Raw genomic sequence first — 23,552 nt, 5'->3', positions numbered from 1 at the left:
TCTGAAGCATATGAATTTGTCATTTTTATTGGGGGGAAATGATCAAATATCAACGATTACAGGTAGGTCAACCTCCAGCAGACACACAGGCAGAGGGACAGCCAGTGTAGCTAGACCAGCGGACCTCAAAATATGTTCCCTGGAATCCTAGGGCCCTGAGATCCTTCAGGAGACCTGTGAGGTCAAAACTCTTTTCATTATACTAAAGCATTGTTGCCCTTTTCGCTGGGCGGACATTTACACCCATGGCCCAAAAGCCGCAGTGGATAAAGCTGCTGGAACCTCGGCCCGCGCCAAGGCAGCGACAGCAAATTCTAGTCCTCCTCACCATCATGCACTCACAGAAAAAAAATCCAGTTTCACTTTAAAATGTGCTGATAAAAGGGTACAAAGTTACTTTTATTAAATCTCAACCCTGAGTACACACATGTTTAATATTGTGCATGAAGGAAAGCCCAGTTCATAGCTCGCCCTTGTGCGCGGTGAAAGACGTGGCTGCCCTGAGCAAAAGCACCTGGGCATCTGACCGAGTTACAAGCTGAACTAGCCACTGGTTCTATGGAACACTGCTTCCTTTTTTAAGATTTTATTTATTGGGGGGGAAGAGCATGAGCAGGGGGAGCAGCAGACTCTGCACTGAGCAGGGAACCCGACTCGGGACTCGATCCCAGGACCCCGGGATCATGACCTGAGCCGAAGGCAGACGCTTCACCGACTGAGCCACCCAGGCGTCCCTGCACCACTTTTACTTGAAAGAATGACCAATGGACAGCCTATTCGGTTGTTGATGGCATTTTCTTGAGAATGAGTGATGTAAGCTGGCCGCTTCCAAGTAAACAACAGGCAATATTTGTTGGCAATGATAAAAATTTAAGCCCTCAAGCAAAAATCAGGATTTTGGAAAACTTGTGCCTTCTGCTGTGAGCCTGGGATTCCCACCAGCTACAAACTCTCCTGGTGAAGCTGATGGCGGTGTTAACAGCGGTGCTTTCTGGATAAGGTAGGATAAGACGTGCCGACACCAGGATCCGCATCACTCTGTGAACTGGTATCTGCCAGGTGACACACACTCGATGTCACAAATTCACGTACGGGTAGAGGAGCCATTCAAAGTGCAAGACCAATGGATTTTACTGCAACAGAGCATGTAAATGTCATAAAATTCATCAAGCACGTTTCAGAATCCATGTTCTAATCTTTAATAAACTACCACCTGTCCAGTTTGGGTCTGGTATCCAAGAAGAACAGATACTGAAAAGAGGCATCAAAATACCCTCCCCTTCCCCAACAGTAACTAGAATATGAGAGGCTGGACCTCCCTTGCATACTTCAGAGCCTGTCATAACACATGGAATGCAAGTAGTGACACAAGGGTCCACCTGCCTCCTGGTAAGCCGGACAAAGATATTTGCAAAAATATAAACCAATGACACCCATACTGTTAAGTTTGTTGTTATTATTTCAGAAAATACTTTTCATTTAAAAATCATTATTTGCCATAATTTTAACATGTTATGGGTTTGTTTTTTTTAAATAAATTAATATTTCTAAATTAGTATTATTTTTATATAGATACTAATTTATTTCCAAATCTATTTAGTCACATATAAATAATACATTTTATCATTTACTTTGTTTATAGTTATTTAATAAATAGTAATTTTCTGTTTTAATGAATTACTAATTTTAACAAATAAATGAATTACTAAATATTTCTTGGTCTTAATTTCTAATGCGGTAGCTCTTCAGTATAATCACATTAGCTATACTTCTTTAGTTCAGTAATTGCTCAGAGTAAAGGGGTCCTGAGACCAGCTCCTGAGAACTGCTGGCCTAGAGCACAAGGTGACGCCTTGTCTACCGAAAGCAGCTGGACCCTGCTCCACTGTGCCCCTTGACCTGGCTCCCCACCCTGCCCAGGGCGGGACCCTCCCCCATCGCCTCCCCTGGAGGAGTGCTCTGGAGCTTTGCACCCGTGGTCACCTTGTCCAGAGCTGGGGGTGTCAGCAGCAGCAGCGGCAGTAGCTTCCCTTGACCTCAATCTCCTTGTCCAGGTCCACAGAGCTGCATGGCTGGTCCTGAATGCTGGGGAGTGGGGAGAGCTTCTGTGCACCCGTGAGCTCCTGGTCTGTGCAACCAGGAGTGTGCACGACTGAAACCTAGAGCAGTGTCTTCCAGGACAGTTGGGACACTAGCAGATTGCCCAAGTCCCCACCCACCCTTCCCTCTGGGGACTCTGAGGCACCCTACCAGGGAGCCCTGGGAATTCTGGGAACAGGTCAGGACAGAAGCGCTCTGAGGGTCCTGCCCAGTGAAGCCTGGAAGCAGGGGGCAGGGAGACCAGGCTCCCTTAAGACCCCAGGTGGGTGACGGTCTTGCATTGCCTGCAGTGTTTTGCTGAGGACTCTGGGCAAGTCCGTGCCAAGACCCTTACTCTCTGGCCCCAATTTCCCTATCTGGGAATGGGGGTCACAGAGCCGTGAGACTCCAGCCTAGGGCTCCCAGTGCCTGGCAGCGACTAACCCTCAGGACCTGTGCCTTTAGCACAGCCTTGCCCCCACCAAGGCCCCTGGCTACCCCACCTCCGCAGGCTCCTCCTCCCCCTCTCTACCCACCCCCTGCCCTTTATTCTCCCTCATACCTCACATAACCTGGGAATCTGTCCCTGAAGGAGGCCAGCCAGTCATCCACAGTCTCCCTGCTCTTGTTCTCACGGGACTGGAAGATCCCCATGATGGACTCCTGTGGGTTGGTCAAGCCGAGGTCCTGCAGAAAGCAGCTGGTGGGTGAGCCAAGGCCCTGTGTACCCAGCCTCCTCTCTCGGGAGGACCCATTTTCCTCACCCACCTGCAGGCCCACACCCCGGGTCTACCCTTCAGGCCCCAGGGCCGTCACTGCTGGTCAGAGCTTCCTGGTCCTGCTGATGTTACCTCCTGAGCTCCCACAGGCTGTCCTGGCCTGGGGGGGCGGGGGCTGCCTCCCCCCAGCTTGCAACATCCCTGCCCCCACCTCAGCCTTTGCCATGAAAGCAGGTGGCCCCAGCCTTGTGTGCGGGATTCAAGGCCCAGTGCTGTCAGGTCTGATTGTGGTTTGAGTGAGGAGAGCACACATAGCCCAGGCAGGGGGCCAGGAGAGGCAAGAACTGGAAAGGGAGAATAAAGCCCCCCAGCACTCAGCCTACCCGAGCGGCCACGGCTCACCCCGTGCTTCGTGAAGATGTCGTGCAACTTCCTGGTGTCTGTCTCCACCTGAACCCCGAGGCCCTCCCACGTCCCAGGCTCCAGAGTCCTGAGGTGGGTGGCCAGGGCCTGGACATACTCCCCAAAGACCACCGTGTGCAAACTTCGCATGATTCTCTGCTCCCCCAAAAGACAAAGAGATGGAGAGGCCTGAGTGAAAGCTGTCCCAGGACCTGGTCCGGCTGGCCCTCGGGGACGGGGGTGGCAGGCTGCTACGCAGACTCCTCTCACACCGGCCTGTCGGGGGCCTGTCCCCACCACCAGGCAGATGGAACCCCCAGCCGCCGGGTTTCAGGGGTGCCTGCCTCAAGTTGTTGGCAAGTCAGTCGGCCTCCTACCTTGTACGCGGGAGTAGAGTGCATGTTGGGGCAGCCCTCCAGGCCCTGCCACAGGGACTGCAGAGCTCCAACCAGATCCTTGTCCTTCTTCCCAAAGTGGCCCCTTAGCAGACTCTGAGGACAGGAGGGTCAGACATCACGGAGGCCCGAGGCACCCAGCTGGCTGTGCTCCCTCCCAGCCTTGCCTAGTCTCCTCCAGCCTTGCGGCCCCCACCCCTCCCCACTGGGCGCACAGTCCTGGACCAGAAGGGCCCACGCTGAGGGAGACAGAGGCTCATCCGCTGTCTGTCCCAAAGCTCTGTCCACCTTCCTCCTGTGGACTCCTGGAAGCACTCTGGATTCAAACCATAGCCCTTGACTTGACCTCCTCCCTGGAGCCCTCCCAAGGCCTCCTGGGTCTCTCCCCTTCCCCCTTGGTGCCCACAGGACCGTGGCCTGGCACCAGACCTTGATGCTTTCTCCCTCCGGATCGGACTCCCAAGACATGAGACAAGGGCCTGCTCAGTTCTCAGTGGACGCCAGAGGGGACAGGCAGAGGGGCAAGGCCAGCCCATGCGGTGTTTAGCCAGGGGACCTGAGCAAGTCCCACGCCCACTACGACCCAGCCCTCCAGCGCCCCCTCTACACGAAGCAGCCTCCTGAGCATCATCCGTAAAACACGGTGCCAAGTCCGATCCGCGAGCGGTGGCAGCCTGGAGCTCTGTGTAGAGAAGGGCCCTGCGGCTCCACACAGACCAGAGCAGAACAGAATGCTGGGGTTGATTAGTAATGTCTGCCACAGCCCAGGGTGAGACAAGGCAGTATGTAGGCCATCCTGGGAGGGCATGACATCTCTGGGTCTTCCCAGGTGCTCAGATCTCTGCAAAATCCAATGGCCATTGTCTCAGGAGCCGGTCCCCACAGTGGGAAATGAATCACTGGATAGAGTGGCAGGAATGGGGACCCGCCCAGCACCACCCCCCATCTCCTACCCAGAAAGCCCCATGAGGACAGGGCCCTGAACCCCAGATTTGAACAGGAAATGCCCTCCTGTGGTTTCCACATCCTGGGAGGCCACCTTGCCCTCTCAAGACTTCAACTCTGGGACCAGCCCCTGAGTATCCTCAGGGACCTCATCCTCCGGTGTGTGTGGCAGCCACAGCTCAGGAGACAAAGATGGGCAGGCCCACAGGGACACAGTGAGGGGACTTCACCTGCCTGGGGACACACTGGGGTTAGAGCCAGGATGGGGGGCAGGGGGTCAGGCCTCAGCCGGCCTGGCAGGAGAGCAGTTTCACAGGTGGAGAAAGGGGAGGGGACAAAGGGAGGTGCCCTCAGTGAGGAGGGAGCCAGGCCTCAGAAGGGGCAGAGAGGCCAAGCCCCACCCAGCCCACCCACAGGGACAGGGCCCCTCCCTCAGTCCATGCAGGAAGGTGGCCCCACCCTTCTGCTCCAGACAAAGGCATGGAAAAGGCTGGAGGCCTGACCAAGAACATCAGCACCTGACCAGTGCCTTGCCCTGTCACCCTAGCAAAGGCTCTGCTGGGCTGGGCACAAGTCCAGGGAGACACAGGCAAGCATCTCCTGTCTAGGTTTCCTGGGAGCAGGAAAGACCCTCACACCAGGGCCAGGGCAGGGGGTGCCATCACCTGGCACAAGGCCCTGACTCGAGGCAGGAGGTTGTCCCGGCTGTGGTCCTCAATGTGCTGGATCGTGCCTTGCACAGCCAGGCCCAGGTCTGCACACGGAACATGTTGCTGGCTCAGCTCCTGCCACGTTTTCCTGGTGGGGCAACCAAAGGGGTCCATGGGTCCTGGCCCAGAGCCTGCCACAGCCCCAGGCTGCACACCAGCCACGCGGGTGCCACCCTGTGCACCCCCGGACGCTCCCCCATTTCTGCTGCTGTTGCTGTCTATCCCATCCTGTTTTTTCTGACTGTGTTTAGGGACTGTTGTAACCACGTGGCTTAAAATGCGAAAGGTACAGTGGAAAACTCCTCTCCCAGAGGCAGCCAGTGCTCTTGGCGCTTGGTGTTTCCCTATGAAATGGTGCCATTCTGTACACACATGGGGGTGTCAGACCCGCTTTCCTCACAGGTGGTCCCCATGGACCTGCGGCCTAGCCAGCCTGCTCCCACTGGCCCCGCCCACACCCGGCCGCACCCCGACACACCCTCTGGCCCCGCCCACACCCGGCCGCGCCCCGACACACCCTCTGGCCCCGCCCACACCCGGCCGCGCCCCGACACACCCTCTGGCCCCGCCCACACCCAGCCGCGCCCCGACACACCCTCTGACCTCGCCCAACCCGGCCGCACCCCGACACACCCTCTGGCCCCGCCCACACCCGGCCACACCCCGACACACCCTCTGGCCCCGCCCACACCCGCCGCACCCCGACACACCCTCTGACCTCGCCCACACCCGGCCACGCCCCGACACACCCTCTGGCCCCGCCCACACCCGCCGCGCCCCGACACACCCTCTGGCCCCGCCCACACCTGGCCGCACCGCGACACACCCTCTGGCCCCGCCCACACCCGCCGCGCCCCGACACACCCTCTGGCCCCGCCCACACCCGCCGCGCCCGACACACCCTCTGGCCCCGCCCACACCCGGCCGCACCCCGACACACCCTCTGGCCCCGCCCACACCCGCCGCGCCCCGACACACCCTCTGGCCCCGCCCACACCCGGCCGCACCCCGACACACCCTCTGGCCCCGCCCACACCCGCCGCGCCCCGACACACCCTCTGACCTCGCCCACACCCGGCCGCGCCCGACACACCTGAGGATGCAGCAGTTGGCCAGCACGTGCACCTCGGGCAAGGCCCTGGCAGCGGCCGAGGCATTCTGCTGGAGGAGGTGGACAGCCTCCGCCTGGTACCTGCAGTGGAGGCTGGAGATGAGCCCCTCCCAGCGGCCCACCCCGCGGGCGGGCCCCACCCAGCCAGGCCCTGAGGACTTGCTCCCTCCCACTTCACTGCCGCTTCCTCGCAGAATCACTGATGTGCGTGACAGCGACCGAGATGTTGGCAAGGCAGGGAGGATTTCCTTGGGCGGGCTGTGCGCCAGGCCCTACAGCCAGATGCTTCCTAAGGACCTTTTCATGTAATGCTCTCGGTGACCATTTGTGGTAGATGCTTCCAGAACAGGATGGGAGTGGTTTTTTCCAGTGGACTTGGGAACTGCAGGGAATGCTGTATTTGAGAGGCCCGCCCGCCTTCCCGGCAGTGAAGGAAGAGGAGGGAAGGGAGGCGAGCTCCTGGAGCTGGGCTGGCCCCCCCTCCCAGAGAGTCAGGGTGAGGCCTGGGGGTGCCGAGCTCTCAGGAAGGGGAGGCTGGCACCCCACGCCTGGGCTGGGCCCCTGAGGCTGCCCCAGAGCAGAGAGCAGGGAGAGGGTCAGGGACAACACACTGCTCCCCAAAGACGGGGAAAAAAGGAGTGCCCTCACCTGTCCCAAGAACGCTGATCAACCTGGAGGCCCGTCCACATTTTCTAAACATTTAAAGTCTGGCTGATTTCACCGAAAAATCCACATGTCTGGTCTCTCTTAAATAACGTACTTCATGTCCGCCTGTAAGGGAGCCCGTCCCAGGTGAACACAGATACTCTGAAGGCCCCAGAGAGACGAGCCTAGCGATGTGGTCTACACAGTGCTTCCTCTGAAACAGGAGGAGCCCACAATGCTGACCCCCACCCCAGCCTAGCGGGAAAGAGGCCAGGTCCCCACCCAAACCCTGAGGCTGGGGCAGAGCTGGATTTGTGGCTCAGGTCCGGCGGTGAAAAGCAGAGGAAACAGGGAGGCAGGCAGTCTACCAGGTCCCTGGCCAGGATCCGTAACTGAGATAATATTTTAATGAAATATTTTTAAAAATTAAAATCAGTCGGGGCGCCTGGGTGGCACAGCGGTTAAGCGTCTGCCTTCGGCTCAGGGCGTGATCCCGGCGTTATGGGATCGAGCCCCACATCAGGCTCCTCCGCTATGAGCCTGCTTCTTCCTCTCCCACTCCCCCTGCTTGTGTTCCCTCTCTCGCTGGCTGTCTCTATCTCTGTCAAATAAATAAATAAATAAAATCTTTAAAAAAAAATTAAAGTCAGTCCAAAACATCCATCATGAGCAAAACATGGAATTTTAAATAAGGACCAAATTCGACCCTGCATGTTCATGACTCCCCTCCTAGGCTTCCCCCTAATCCCACTCCTGCTGTCCAGGACGGGAGCCACAGCCCCATGCGGTGTTTAACGGTCAGTGAATTACAATTAAATAAAATTTAACTGTGGTCCCTCCGTGGAACTAGCTCGACAGCCACATGAGGCCAGAGCCGCCATGTCAGACGATGCCACCGTATCAGACGGTGCCGCCATGGGACATTTCCAGAGCCAAGGCGGGAGGTGAAGCCGGCCAGACTGGGAGCACCAAAGGCCAACGCTAGAATGTTCCCCTGCTTTGGGAACTGGCCAAGCACCTGGTGGCCAGTGGTTGGAAGCTTGGTCAGCACTCTAACTGGGGTTCGGTGGACCCAGCCACCCATGCCTCCTTCTCTGGGCAAGGACCACCTTTTCACTTGCCTTTCCAGAAACCTTGAAAATGTTTCCAGAACCATCTTTCGCACCTGGCTGGTGACAGAAGGTCCCATGGGTTGTTCTGCATTTTTTTCCAGCAGCTGTCAGTCAAAGCAAGTGCGCTCTCAGGGGGACCCAGGGACCAGTCATACAGCCAGTGGACCCCAGGAGAATGTGTCCCCCCCCCAACTTCGTGCCTGACACGGCTGTCCTTGCAGGAAGGGCTGGCGTGCACCGGCCACCGCCACAACTGCACCACTCCGCAGATGGCACAGAGCAGATGCCTCCCACCAGGTCCTCACTACCCCTCCCTACCCCCCCAGTCTTGCCAGGCCCTCTCCCTTGAACCTCCACTGTATCCTGCCATCAGCCAGCCTGAACAACACCCTCATCTTCACACATGGCTAGGCTTCTCCTGTTTGGCCCGGAGGCTGCCCCAGCCCCACCTGAAGCCACCAACTCCCCACCTGACACTCTGAACAGTGTTGTTTGGCATAAAGGCATGAGGATGCTTAACATCACCTCCTTTTCTCCCTCCAACCCTGAGCAGTCAAGAGAAGCAATAGAACCCCCCAGCACCAGATCCTCTTTAAAAGAAAAAAGCCCCCCCACCACCACACGCGCTGGTGGCCTCGCCTCCTCCTGGGCCAAACATCCTTCACCCCGATGGGCTGCTTGACCCTCTCCCCGAGGCGTCCTCAGACACCGGTCTCTGTGCAGGTCCTACCTGAGGCCCGAGCAGGCTCGTGAGTGAAGACATTCCAGGAAGAGGCCTCTCCCCAGAAGATATGCCCTCAGCCCTGCACTGGGGCCCCACTTGCCTCTGCCCGTCGTCCTCAGACACTGACGCTTCGATGCCTGAAGCCCCGCCCTCCACTGGGCCACCTGTCCTTGTTGCATACGCACCCCACCACCCGTCAGCCATAGTCCCCCCAGACCACAGTCCTTCCAGGCCACTCCCGGGTGGCACCAGGCCAGGTGCTCAGGAAGGGGTCAGGGACCCTGAGTGGTGGGCTGGGAAGGTGCGGACAGGTGCATACCTGGAAGATTTCGAGAAACGTTGGGTGGGGAGACTGGGCCCACTTTTCCCGATCATGGATCAGGACTCTTTCCAGACACTTTTCCAACTCTTCCTGCCCAGAAAACAGTAAAAGCAATTTCTATCCCCATGCTCCTCTCTGGGGCACACCGGGTCCAGCCCCGACTGAGGATGGGAGAAAGGGTGAGTACCAGAGCCAGCCCAGGGACAGTCGAGCAGTGGCCTGAAATCCCCCACCCCTGAGGGACCCAGTTCCAAGTAAACCCCCTCTTTCATGGCCTCCAGCCTTCCGGCCATCATGGGTGTCTGTGAAGCACCCTCCTCGTTCCTGGCAGGTCCTCTCCCCTGTCCCGCCCACTCATTCACCTGGGGGTGATGGGCAGCTACCACTCTTGGGCAGCCAGAGCCCTTCCGTGGGCGAGACCTGAGAGGGACGCCCAGAGACCCATGGCCTGGGGGACATGGGGGCCATGGACTGCTGGGGACCAGGGGGCACCAGGGAGACCCGGGGTATTTGGGACCAGATCCTAGCCAAAAACCTAAGTGTGACCTCTTGGGCCCGACCAAAGGCAATGACAAAGGCTGTCTCTGGCAGATTCCCAGGGGAAGCTGCCCTCCTCGCCCCAGGTTGCAGCACAGCCAGCGCCATGCGGTCTGGGGGGGTGGGCCTCAGGCTGGCTTCCTCTGCTCCCACACAGGTCTCACTCCTAGCCCAGGCACCTCCTTCTAGAAGCCTGTTTACTGGGTTCCCTGGGCAGGCCGAGGGCTTCTTATTTGGGGAAGGGGACAGCCTACAAGCTAATTTTCTCCACCGACTCAGCAGTCAGTACTTTACCACGCTTACCCCATCCCTGTCATGCCCTGCCCTCGTCCACCAAACAGCAGGGAGCTGTGTCTGGCCACCTGGGCCAGGAGAGGATCCTGACCCCACATCCAGCTGATGCGAGCCCTTGCTTCGCACGGGTGCTGGGGATGGAATGGGCACCACTCCCGCTAAGCCTCTTGCCGGCATCACCGCAGTAAGACACAGAAGGAGGGCTACATGTCACGTTAGTTCCGGCTGCCTATCTGAATGGACCACTTGGCACACAGCACAGTCATTGACAGGTGGGTGGGGAAGAGCAGGCGTGCTAAGTAAGCCCTGTCTTCCTTCATTCAGCCCAGATTGCAACTCCACAGTTTCGGGGAGAACCAGGAAGGACAGGGGGCCTCAAAACCAGGTGCTTCAGCGAGACAAAGCCCTGAGTTTGCAGCCAAGGAAAAGGCCAGGCATTTATATACCAGTTACTGGAAAACTCCAGCTAAATCGATACCAATTCTTTGGCACACTGTCATAAAGCTTAGTTTCTCAGTCTGTTAGCTAAGAAAGGCAGAAGGCTTCCCTGTATCCAGAACATCTTTCTTGATGTGTCTGTGCCAAGACCAGCAACGCTGGTACCGAAATCACGTTCGTTAAAAATGATCACAGTACAAGACTGTGATGTCCCGGGGCGCCTGGGTGGCACAGCGGTTAAGCGTCTGCCTTCGGCTCAGGGCGTGATCCCGGTGTTATGGGATCGAGCCCCACATCAGGCTCCTCCGCTATGAGCCTGCTTCTTCCTCTCCCACTCCCCCTGCTTGTGTTCCCTCTCTCGCTGGCTGTCTCTCTCTCTGGCAAATAAATAAATAAAATCTTAAAAAAAAAAAAAGAAAAAGAAAAGACCGTGATGTCCCCTTGAGTCCTCACCTTGTCTGCGGTGCATTAACTGCGTGTACCCCCCCCGCCCAGGGCAGCTGGCTTTCCGCCTGAGGCTCACCGGGCCTGCCCTGCGCTGTGGCCACCAGTATGCAAGAAGCCAGACCACCCTTACTTGTCAAGGCAGCATCCTCCGGTCTGGTGCTCTCCCTACAGGCCCGCTAGACAAGCTCCTCTCACCGCAGAGTGACGGCCACTGTTATGTCCCATGTGACGGCGCTCAAGGGCCAGAACCAATACACCACCACCCCCGCAGCCCCACCACCCCTGCAGCCCCAGCACCCCCGCAGCCCCACCACCAGGGGGCCCACCCTGGCCCAGCTCCCCGCCCGCTGTGCCCCAGACGCAGGACAAGGAGGTCTCTGGGTGACGGTTACTCCTGGATCCATTTACCTGGATCAGCCCCACCAGCTCCTTCTGCATTTTGGACATCCAGGTAACAAACATCACGGGGTCCAAGAGGTGCCAGACCGTGGGCTCCTGGGAGGTGGGAGGTGCTTTCACGAGTGTCTCCCTGCTGGGTTGGAAGGAGCCATGAGGGGCAAAGAGCTGAGCTGGGGCTGGGGAGAGGGGCTGGGGTGTGGAGGACAGCTCGGTGCTAAGGGCAGTGGACCCCAGGCTGGGCCTTGCCCCCTCCCCAGCCTGTGCTGCCCGCCCCCCACCCCTGCACAAGGCCCAGTGACTGGAGAGGGCAGCCGGGGTTGAGAAACGGGGGCATGAGGTCCATGGGTGTAGACAAGTCTCAGTGGTCACACACACACACACACACACACACCCTAACGTGCTAACCCACCCATACACATGCTACACAACAGACACGCTGGCACACACTAACACACGCGTGTGCACACGCTGTCCCCAAGGCCAGCTGCGTCCACACTTTTCCAACCACCAGTCCTGCCCAGGTGGCCCCTCCAAAGGCTCTCTGTTGACACAGCCTGCCTGAGGGCCCTCGCCCAGGGCAGTGGCCTCGCCCAGCACCCCAAGCTCCCGCAGGAAGACTCACCCCGGCTGCCTGAACAAGTTCATCTTGCCCCAGGTGTACAGAACCTGACGGCTTTTCAGACTGGTGCCGCAGGAGTCCGTGAGCTCGAAGAGGCGGCTGAGAAGAGCCTCCTGGAAGTACATGCTGTAGTCCTCCCAGAGGCGTGTCCCCAACAGGCGTGCCCGCGGGGACCCCAGGCCACGTCTCACAGCCTTGTCTAGTTTCTCCAGGTATGGGTCCAGTGCGTCCTTGGGGCCCAGGGTGGGCACTCGGGCCTCAGCGTCGCTTCTCAGCAGCTTCTGCAGCTGACCGGCCCAGGTGGCAACCGGGCCGTCCTGGAGGGCGCCGGCCTCCCAGCTCTGGTCCTTGTCCTGTGTCCAGTCCACAGTGGCCAGCACGGCCTGGAGCTTCCGCTCCAGCTCCTGGCTGGGCCCAGTGCCCTCCAGAGCCTGCTGAACAACCTGCCACATGCTCTGGGCCAAAACCTCGTACCGGGGGCTGCAGCCCTGCCCTTCCTCCGCCAGCGCCGAGATGCTCTGGTAGGCTTCCAGGAACTGCCCCTCCTGGACCAACTCGGAGAAGCCTGGAAGAAAGGAACCCGAAGGATGGCTCCATGGGGGGCTTGGAAGACCTGGAGAACTGGGGGGGGGGGGCGCCTGGAGTAGGGTGGAGATGGGCTGAGCTGTACGGAGCTCATCCATCAGGGGAACCAGCAAGAACACCAGGGGAATGTCTCAAGAGCCTTTGGGAATGAAGTTCCTTGTGGCCACTCAGGATCAGAAGCCACAGGTTTGTTACAATGACTGCAGAAGACCAGCAGGCTTTCTTCCACTGTGTCACCTTGGAGCAGAAAAACGTTACCCCCAGCAGTTTCTTCCCGTGAGCCTGGAAGTTCCCAGGGCTATGCACGGTCCGTGACTTCATCAGCTGTGGGTTTGCTCACCACACACGGAGACAGGAAAGGTACTTTCCCCACCGGAGGCAAGGAGAGGGAGGCCCAGCAGAGTTAGTGGAAGATGTTCCAGCAAGTGGTCTCAGAAAGAACGCACATCAGGACCACCTGGAGGGCTCATTCCAGCCCCCGGTTACAATGTGCATTTCTGACACGCTCCCAGGAGGTGCTAATGGTGCTGGTCCCGGACCTCCCGCTGTGCCCAGAGGGAGAGATGGGAAGGGAAGGATTCTGCTTTGGATCCCAGAGGAGCCTCAGCAGGACTGTCCAGCCTGTAACTGCAGGAGGCAGGCTCCAGTGAGACTCAAAACTGAAAGAGGAATTGGGCAGGCTTGTCCAAAGCACTTGAACACTTGGACACCAATTCTTCTGGACTTCAACTTGAAAGGGCATTTTTGAACTTTAACTTCTCCTGGAAATTTCAAAATGAGAGGGCATTTATATTTAAAGTTGGGGCTCAAAGTGTCTTTCTGTTGTCAAGGGCAAATGCATGTCCTTCCCTTTCCTATTCCTCCTGACAGCTGGAATGTACATGTGATGCCAGGACCTGGGCAGCCATCCTGAGCCATGAGACAGGAACCCCACGTGGAGGATAGTGGAGGAGTACAATGGAGAGGTCTGGGTCTCTGAGTACTGAGGAGCTCCGAACCACCTACTCAAATCTTCCATGAGAGAAGCAAATTTTATCCTGCTTTATCTTAAGCCACTAGTTCGTTGGGTCTCTCAGTGAAAGCAGCTGAACTTATAATAATACAAAGAATTGAGGAGGAGTGGAGTATGGAATGGAAACTATTTTGAACCAAAACAGGACAGCTTTCCATGGCATGTAACTATTTTGAGGGTGAAGCGTCCCTATCCACTCACTTCTCATCGGTAGCTCCTTGTTGATAGTAATTAATTAGATCAGACTTGAGACTAGGAGCTGTAGCCGCAGGTTTTTACCAAATGCAGGGCTGCTCAGGGGTCACACCCCCTCCTCCCAGAGCTGCACCGTCCAGCACGGCATCCCCAAGTCACACGTGGCCACTGAGCCCTTGAAATGTCAAAACCAAGCTGTGCTGTCAGGGTAGACCACACGCCAGATTTCAAAGACTTAGCAGGGAAAAAAAAAAAAAAGAATGTGTAATATCTTAATTCTAATATTGATGGAATGTTGAAACATGTTGAAATACGTCAGCTGCATTGGGCTAAATAAAACGTATTACTAAAATTAATTTCACCTATTTCTTCTTATATCTTTACAGTGACTCCTGGAAACAGCTCCAGCTCTATTTCCCCAGGGCAGCACTGCTCTAGAGCGTGCTTGCCCCTCTCCCTCCAACATGGAGCTCCTGCGTATCCTGCACCAACCTGGCTCTTTTCTGGGTAGGGGGCCATCATCCCCCTACCCCAAACCAGAAGAACTGCCCTTACAGAGTCCTGAGGTCTCCTGGGTTCCGTACAAACATGGCAGCGTTGGTACCATTTCTTTAGCAAAGATACTGGGGGGGATGGGTCAGGCAGGCAAAGGCAGACATGAGGGGTCCACTGTTGCACCCACACATGCCCCATGCAGGCCCATCGAGCTATGCCCAGCTTGGCTGCTCTCGGCCACCTGACCATCTCCCGCCATGACAGGCCAGCAACACGTGGGGCCAGCAACAGCTGGCCTGAGAGAAAAAGTGAAATGCACCTGAAAAGTGACTGTCCTGGCCAGGCTACCCCAAGGTCACCAGGCACAAGGCTAGTGAGGATACGAGAGACCCTCCAAGATCCCATCACCCGTGAATCAGCTGATAAACACTTGTCCCCTCTTGGGTGATGATGCCAGTCACCATCCAGATGCCAGAGACAGAAAGGCAGCTGGTGACACCCCATCCCCCCCCCCATGACCCCACACTCCCATGGCAATTCTGCAACTTCCCACTGACCTCAGGGAAAGTCTGAAGCATTTTCTCTTTAGGAAAACATTCCCTGGATTATAAAGGTGCCAGCTCGTCCCGCAAACCCATTATGGACCAGAGCCTTAATCACCAGCCGGCCCCAGCCCTGCTTCTCCACTCAGGGTCATGCAGCAAGCTTTCCTGGGCACGGATTCATGCTGGGTCACGGGGACACAAATAAGGCTCATACACAGACCCTCCACACACACTCCTTCCCCGCCCCAGGCCCCTCTCCTCTCGCTCCTACAGCCCTAGACCCTGGGGCACAAGTAGCAGCCAGCCCTGCCGGCCTGGATTTGAACCGTGACCTTCTCACCTGCCGTGGGTCCCTGGGCAAAGGTTTCATCAGCTTTGAAATGGTGAGGTGCATCTCACAGGTGTGATGACTACGGGCTGGTTCACTCTGCTTTGGTCCTTCCCTTGCTCCCCCGCATGGTGTCAGAGCCCCGTGGGCTCAGCAGCCCGCCCCAGCCCCGTGACAGCCCGCCGCGTGGTGCGTGGTGGTGGTCAGCGAGCCAGCCCCACTCACCATGTGGGGTCCCCCAGGCATGGGAAGGAGGCATCTTCTCACTGTGCCTGGTTCCCTCCAGGCGCCCAGAGAGACATCCAGGAGGCAGGCATGTGCAGTAAATATTGAACGAAAGGATACATACGTGTGCAAAAAAAGGAAGGAACGAGACAAAGGCTTATGCCGGATATAAAGGTGAGACCCAGGGGCGCCTGGGGGGCTCAGTTGGTGAAGCGTCTGCCTTCAGCTCAGGCCATGATCCCAGGGTCCTGGGATGAAGTCCCACATAGGCTCCCTGCTCAGCGGGAAGCCTGCTTCTCCCTCTGCCTCTGCCCTTCCCCCCTGCTCATGCTCTCTCGCGCATTCACTCACTCTCTCTCAAATAAATAAATCTTTAAAAGAAATATATACGACTAGACCCATACCTTTGGAAATTTCTGTCAGATGAACGGCATCTTGAGGTCTTTTATTTCTGTGCAATGCGCCCAGAAGCCCCACAATCCTCCTTTTTGGCTTCGGAGGGTGGCCTTTGGGCTGTTGCCTCCTGTGCCCCTGAGCCTCACTGGGCAGCATTTGCTGGTGTTCGCTCCCTGCTTCTTTGCCCTCCAGCCTGGGTTTCTTCTCGCCCCAGCGGCCCTTTCTTTTCACCCAGTCCATTGCTCTGCCTGTGTGCCCGACAGCAGCCTGGTCCCACAGACACCCTCTCGCAGGCTTGCAAGTCATGGGGTTTTATCTATCTTCACCAAACAATAGAAATAAATGGGAGGAAGCTGGTGACTGTCAGAGAAATTTCCTCTGTGTCTAAAAATATGGGTGTTGGGGTGCCTGGGTGGTACAGTCAGGTGAGTGTCTGCCTTCGGCTCAGGTCATGATCTCAGGGTCCTGGGAGGAAGCCCCATTTTGGGCTCCCCACTCAGCAGAAAGTCTGCTTCTCCCTTTCCCTCTGGCAGCCTGCCCCTCCTCCTGCTTGTGCTCTCTCCCCCAAATAAATAAATAAATCTTCTTTTTTTAAATGCTTCACGAATTTGTGTGTCATTGTCATGCAGGGGCCGTGCTAATCCTCTCAGTATCGGTCTACTGTTAGCATATATGCTGCTGAAGTGAGAACTCTTTTTTTTATTATACTGAAACACACACACACACACACACACACACACACACACGGAAGCTACCGCTCTAATGGTCTGTAAGTGTGGCGTTCAGTGCTGTGGAGTAGTACCCATTAACTAAGTTGAGCAGTCGTCACCACCATCCATCTCCAGAACTTTTTGGTCATTGCAAACAAAAACTGTCCCCATTAACAGGAAACCCTGTTCCCCCCTGCCCCAGCCCCTGGCATCTGCCACCCTGCTTTCTGACCCCTCTAGGGACCTCACAGGAGTGGAATCGTGCAGTATTTGTCCTTGTGTGACTGGCACCACGGCCTCAAGCTTTATCTGTGTTGTAGCAGAGTTTCCTTCCTTTTTAAGGCTGAGTAATTCTCCATCGTGTGCACAGACCCCTCCTCTGTTTAGCCACTCATGTGTCGATGGACGCTCGGATTGCTTGCGTCTTTAGGCTCCTGTGAACACAGATGTGTAAGTGTGCAAGTCCCTGCTTTCAGTCTCTAGCTGTGGTTTCTTTTTCGCTGACAACGGCGTGATCACTGCTGTGGTTCTGGAAAGCTTCTCTCCTTGGAAGCGCTCACTGCCCAGGCTGGTGGTCGGCATGCTCGAGAAGCTGCTGCTCACCTCCCAGGAGGCCTCGCGGAACAGCGCCGCCAGCCGCATCACCCAGACCCTGGAGCGGCTTCCGGCCACTGTGGTGGGAAGTGGGGATATGGTGGCACCTTTCTCCTCCGGAGAACCTGCTTTCCAGCTGCCGTGACCGAACGGTGCCCCCTCTGTGCTCTGACCTGACAGGCCGGCTCTGCCTTACGCATCCAACGTGGAAACTTGGACCTACTTCGACCCAGATGGCAGTTCTTAGCCACTAGCCAGAGATCTCCCAGGACATGCTGGGGGTCTCCTACCTGGACCCCACGCAGCCCGTAGTAGTGTCCTGTCGCTTCTGTAACAAATTACCACACACGTAGAGGCCTTGTCATAAAAGCCGGCAAGGTCGCATCTCTGACCGGTCATCAGCTCTCTCCCTCTGACCACACCTGGGAAAACCTGCCCACCGCGAAGGACTCACGTGATGCCAGTGGGACACTCTTAATCACATCTGCACTGTCCCTTTCTCCACGTCCCATATTCACATGTCCCGGAGGATCGGGGTGGGAACATCTGTACACCTTCACCACGACTCTGCCAGCCACGACCATACACCGTCGCACTGCTTGTGGCCACGCATATAGTCCTCATTCCCTGCTCTGGCTGCATCCTTGATCCCTTGTGAGGACAAACCGTGATCTACTCAACCATTTTCTTTAATTTTTTTTTTAAGATTTTATTTATTTATTCGACAGAGATAGAGACAGCCAGCGAGAGAGGGAACACAAGCAGGGGGAGCGGGACAGGAAGAAGCAGGCTCATAGCAGAAGAGCCTGATGTGGGGCTCGATCCCAGAACACCGGGATCATGCCCTGAGCCGAAGGCAGACGCTTAACCGCTGTGCCACCCAGGCGCCCCATACTCAACCATTTTCTGTTGGAAAATAAACGGAATTTTCTCTTGAGTTCACTTGAAGATACGCTCAGTGGAATCCCAAACACATCTTTGAATACTTACCAGCAACTGATTATATAGCTGAAATAAATATTTTTAGCAAGCAGCAAATTCTACAACGGCTCCCTGGCCCACAGAATACAGGTTTTGGGGACAGAAAAAGTGGAGGCCAATCAAAAACAAAACAAGTGCTCGGGGAATCCTAGAGATGAGGGCGCCGTCAAAGACAGAAACACACTCCCATCTAGCTGGACAGAGATAACCCGCCCAGCCCCCAGCCCCGCTGATTCCAGCCTTTGATACAAAGTCCTCCCTCCCAAAGCGTATGAAATTCGCTTCCTTGCCTCTGTTCCCGCCGCTGCCCCATCCAAGCGTCCTGCGTCCTGCGACAGCAAGAGCGTCCTCCTGCACGAACTCTCTGGCCCCCCTGCCAGCCCTGGTCTTGGCATTCAAATGCAGATCTGGTCTACTCACCCTACCCAGCTGCTTTCCTGTTGCCCAAGACTCGGTCACAATTATGAGGGGACCTTGAAGTCCTAAACACGTTTTGGCCCATCCCACCTCCCCAACTACCTAATTCCTCAGTGCTCCTGCCCATCCCGTTCCCTCACTCTCCCCTTCCCCCTCCAGGAGGCAGGCCAGCCCCCAAGACAAGAGCAAAACAGCCCCACATGGGCCCCTGACCTGGACCTTGTCTACGTCATTGCCGGTCAGCGTCACTCTTCCTGAAGGCTGGTCAGCTGTGTGAGCTCAGGCCCGGGTTCGCCACTGAGTCCAGGTGCCTGGCGGACACTCTGGGCATCCAGGTCAAGAGTTGCTGAATGAATGAATGAATGAATGAGCGAGCAGGTGGATGAAAGCACCTCTGAGCCCCGCCCCCGTACCCCTCCTCCTAGACTGGGGGGCTGGGCCGGGGCCCTTTAAGGCCCTCCAACTCAGGCTGGGCGACTCCCCAGGCTTTGCTCCCCTCTTGGGAGCAGTGGGCCTGACAGCAGTGTCCCCCACTGCCCCCATGAGCAATCATATTTCCATGAAGAAAGGCCCGAAGCTTCGCAGTGGCTGTTCCCAGGGTGTTGCCTGAGAGGGGCTGGTGCCAGGAGAGAAGAGTCTTTCCCCTCGGGTGCCCCTTGGAGCCCCACTACTCTGCAGAAGCCAGAATGACACTGGGATCGTCTCTCCCTCATCCTGAATTCCTATGAAGGCGGGGAAATTCTGCAACATACCCACTACAAAATTGTGAAATTTTCCTTATTCATGGTGGTGCCCAACTTTCCCTTTCAGAATCTGCACCTGTGTCTACCCCCCACCTCCAGCCCCCAGGGCTGCTGGCTGAGGGGGGTGTGGGGCCTAGTGGAGGCCAGGCCAGGGATGAGCAGCTGGCCCTGGGAGGAGAAGATGGCATGTGCGTGTGACCCCAGACCCCAGAGCCCAGGCTCAGTCTGTCCAACCAGTTGTAAGAAAGCTCTCCTTCATTTATTGGTTCTGAGTCCGACGGATCCAACCCACGCCCCGTGGCCGGAGGCTAGAGACGCACCTCTTCTCTCTCCTAGAACCCTAAAGAGACATGGCGGGGACCCAAGGACGGGGACAGATGCTCCAATCCTCACCCTCCTTCACGCTCCCTGCCGGCAGAGCCCCCAAGAGGATCAGTGTGGACGCAGGCCATGGCCTCCCAGCCCCTGAAACCCGCAGCCTCTCCTCTTCCTCCATTGGCAGACTCCATCAGCCTGGACACTGCCACAGGGCAGGAGAGAGGAAGGGGGAGACAGGGGTGTGGAGCCTGGGACCCCACACTCAGGAGAGAGGAAGGGGCAAAAAGCACAGAAATACCTCACGAGGAATCCGCTTGCAGCAGTGTGAAGGAGTGGGGGACACTAAATATTTTAAGAGTTTAAATACATAAGGTCAAGGGAAGGGGCCAGCGGGTGGGAGGAAGCAGCGTGCTGCGCCAGGAGGGGAGGCAGGTTCAGAACTTCAGAACGGGGGGGGGGGGGGGCGCAGAGCGGGCAGCGAGGGGCCGCCGGTGGAATACCCCCTCCTCCCCGCCCAGGCCTGGGCACCCGAGGCACTACCGGTCACGCCCCGCAGCCCCTGGGCTCGGCTCTGGCGAGCAGGCCGCCGCCCCCTCCGGAGACGGTGCCCCGGGGCCGCACCTGCAGGTCTGAGGGTCCCGGCAGGACTGGCCCCCCACACCCCGCGTTCGCCAGCCCCGCTTCCCCGGCCAGGTTCTCCAACACGTCCGGGCCGCTGTACGCCCGGCTGCAGAATCGGGCGAGGGAAGGACCCGGCCCCGGCTGCTGCGAGGGGCACAGGGGACCACGGGTGCGAGGCTCGGTCTCCAGGCCCCTGTCCGCGCCTGCGCCTCGCTCTGCGGAGACCGCGGCCGCGTGTCTCCACCTGGCGGCCAGCGGTGGAAGTGTCCGCTGGCGTTGGGTGCTTTGCCCACCTGGTGGCACCTCCGCCCAGGTGAGGCCCAGAGAGCGGGACTGAGGTGTCCCCCTCAGGAGACAGGTGAGAGCTCATCAACGGGTAAAAAGGTTCTGAGTGAGGTTTCAATAAACATTTGAAGACTGTGAGTTCTTTCAAGAAAAATCCTCCCCCTCCCCCAAAAAGGCAGAGAAGAGAATGATGAAAATCATCAGAGCAGCCCAGGGGCCCCTTATTAGCATCAGGCGCTGGTAAACACTCACAGGTGCTGGGACAGGGCTCTCACACTGCGGGCTCCAACCCACAGCAAGAAATACATCCCAGTGTGCCCCAGTACTTGCCTACATGTGAGGCTGACCCCTTTTGCAAGTTTCTGTTCTAGGCTACCTAGGCTTGCCAGATTCCGTAATAAAATACAGGACTCCCAGTTGTATTTGAATTTCGGATAAATAGCAATGACTTTTTTTTTTCTCTTAGTATGTGTACATCCCACACAAATATTTGGGATATATTTATAGTAAAAGAAATTATTTGTTTTGTAACTGAAATTCAAATGTAACTGGTTGTCCTGTATTTTACTTGGAAACCTTAATTCTACCTCATTTTTTAAAATGCCAGTTACAACATTCCAACACAATATTACAGCCGCTAATGAGTCGGAGGCCCCAGTTTAAAGACGTTGCCTTAGGTGACAGGGCCAGAAGCGTTTCCTTCCACAGGGAAACCAACGTCAGTGGAGGAATTTGGATTCGAATTGGACAGTTGCTACCTGTCCCCTGCCAAGACCCACCCTCCCTTTAGCTGCAATGAGAGGAGTCTTGGTGGGTCTGCAACTGACCATAACCATGATCCACTTTCTCAAATTCATATTTCTAAGGACAAAGAGGAAATATATTCACAATCAGAGAAAGACTTCATCCAATATTCTGTAATAAGAACTTGGAGCACTGCATTTTCCTAAGGGGACATAGGACAGTATTTTCACATTTGCTGACATTTATGAACGACATTTGATGCAGTTCACAAGGGGATAAATGCTGAAGGCAAGTGTAGCTACAAAGACGTTGGAAAAAAACAGATGATGCAGAATTTTAAAAATTTATCAAATTGATGATTCTAATGGGTATTTATAAATCAAAAAATAAAAATGTTTTGTAATTACGGAGCAAAGAAAAATGGCTATGTTGCCTTTGAGAAAATTGTGAGTATCAAAGATCTCAAAGGCTCCTTCCAAATACAGCACCTTGACGATGCAGTGCTCAAAAAAGATGAAGTAACAACAGGCTGGAATCTGTTTGAGGGGTACTTGAAACCCAGAGGCAGCATTTCCAAGGCGGATGTGTTCCAGATTCAGGCACAGCAGGTGACACGTAGCTGGCTGCAGTCAAAGGATGCTATCCCATGGGGTGCCTGGGTGGCCCAGTCGTTAAGCGTCTGCCTTTGGCTCAGGGCCTGTTCCCAGGGTCCTGGGATCGATCCCTGCTTCGGGCTCCCTGCTCTGATGAGAGCCTGCTTCTTCCTCTCCCACTCCTCCTGCGAGAGCCTGCTTCTTCCTCTCCCATTCCTCCTGCTTGTGTTCCCTCTCTTGCTGGCTGTCTCTCTCTCTGTCAAATGAATAAATGAATTAAAAAAAAAAAAAAGGGTGCTATCCCTTTTGTCTTACAGAGTTCTGGAAGTCATTTGTGAAGTGATGAAGCATTAAAAAAGGAAAGGGTCCCCTCGGCCCAGAAGGCCCATGGTGATACTGAGGGGTAGGAAATGATGCTGTGGGTACTGTCAGCATTGTGGTGACTTAGACACCCTTCTGTGTTGGGATGCCTGGGATTTCTGAGCTGTCAGTGAGCTGTCTCCCTGTGCCTGTCTCCCTAACCCTCACTGGCACACGCAGGGCCCCGTACTGCCAGGGCTGTCGAAGCTGAGTGATGTACCACGAGGGCCCCCATGTGCTCGGCTCTTGTGGACATTGGACATTTCCACAATAAAAAGTTATCTTTAAAAAAAAAAGGAAAAAAATTTGTTTAAATAAGAATTAAAAATAAATTAAAATTAAAAAAAAAATAAAAGGAACGGGGAAATGCATCAGCAACTGTCACTTGACACAATTTGGAGTGCAAATAACATGCCCCAGACAGGCCTCGGTGCAGAACACCCTCTCCTCCTCACTGGGAAGAGAGGGAGCCCCCAAGTCCCCAGGGAGGGGAGCAGTACTGCCCCATGGGGTCACTCCTAGGTGGGCCTCATCTACACTGCTCGGTAAAGTGGCCTTGCCAAGTTAAGTTGAGGCCAGGGTAAATGGAATACCAGCTCTCCAGCTGGCCCAGGAACCGGCCCAAATCTGAGGACCTCTGGGAGTGGCTGTCCACTCTCCAGGGTGGCAGTCAAGGAAGGGGGCTCACAGCAAAAATGCCCAGGACCCTTGAAGGTAAAGCTCGGTTTGTTCCATCATTCATCATTCTGCTACTTCCTCGGGGCCCTTCCCTCCCCAGGGAAACACCACAGAGAAGACTGTGCAGAGCCAGGGCTGGTGGGGGTCCAAGAGCAGCTTGAGGCCATGGGAAGTCCTGGGCGCGCTAGCAAAGCCATCTCCAGTGGGGCGCGCTCTGCCAGGCCCCAGCAGTGGTCCCAGGGCCAGGGTCGGTGACAGTGCGACCCCAGCGGCCAGCCTCTACCTGCCCAGCTCCTGCCAGGGTGCCACGGAGACAGACTTTCCCCAGAATGTCTCCAAGATGCATAGCAGCTTTCTAAGCTGAAAGGTCTCCACAGGACGCAGGAGGGACAAACTCAACCCGGATTTTAGCCACGAAAGCCCCGCGTCCCAGGCAAAGGGGGTGGGCGGTCGCTGTGGGGCCTACTTACTCACTCGCCTGCCTTATTCGGGCAACAAACACCAGTGCCTGGGGGGCTTATAAACAATAGCCCTGGAAGGCCGGGCGTCGGAGATGGGCCCTGGCAGACGTGGTGTCCGGTGAGGACCCGCTTCCCGGTTCACAGTCAGCGGTCATTTCTCTGTGTCCTCACACGGGGGAAGGGGCTGGGGGGTTCTCTGGAGCCTTCATAAGAGCACTGATCCCACTCAGGAGACCCCACCTGCACGATCTAATCACCTCCAAATGCACCCCCGTTACCTCACCTTGGCGGGGAGGTCGCAACACAGGAATTATAACCAAGGGAGACTTAGCCCAAGTGACTCTTCCAGCCTTTTCCTGCTCTACTTT

At 56.3% G+C, this 23,552-nt stretch overlaps 1 protein-coding gene and 1 non-coding gene across 2 annotated transcripts; both read right to left on the bottom strand.

The window, feature by feature from the left end:
- On the bottom strand, positions 1-16,971 carry LOC130544845 (uncharacterized). The gene is made up of 10 exons (XM_057318743.1): positions 16,950-16,971; positions 11,902-12,463; positions 11,289-11,412; positions 6,344-6,633; positions 5,206-5,338; positions 3,578-3,691; positions 3,201-3,356; positions 2,642-2,766; positions 1,984-2,085; positions 1-1,133 (listed from the first exon to the last, which is right to left on the bottom strand). Exons 1-9 carry the CDS (start codon positions 16,969-16,971, stop codon positions 2,004-2,006), a joined length of 1,608 nt encoding a protein of 535 aa, XP_057174726.1. The 3' UTR covers positions 1-1,133; positions 1,984-2,003.
- LOC113267446 (U6 spliceosomal RNA) lies at positions 16,264-16,370 on the bottom strand. The gene has a single exon (XR_003320793.2). It is a non-coding gene; the product is annotated as a U6 spliceosomal RNA (small nuclear RNA).
- Positions 16,972-23,552: the final 6,581 nt, after the last annotated feature.

This window comes from Ursus arctos, unplaced genomic scaffold (assembly GCF_023065955.2).
Source record: "Ursus arctos isolate Adak ecotype North America unplaced genomic scaffold, UrsArc2.0 scaffold_25, whole genome shotgun sequence".
Classification (NCBI taxonomy): Eukaryota; Metazoa; Chordata; class Mammalia; order Carnivora; family Ursidae; genus Ursus; species Ursus arctos.
Note: the sequence above shows the minus strand (reverse complement) of the source record. Positions and strands in the feature narration are given on the sequence as shown.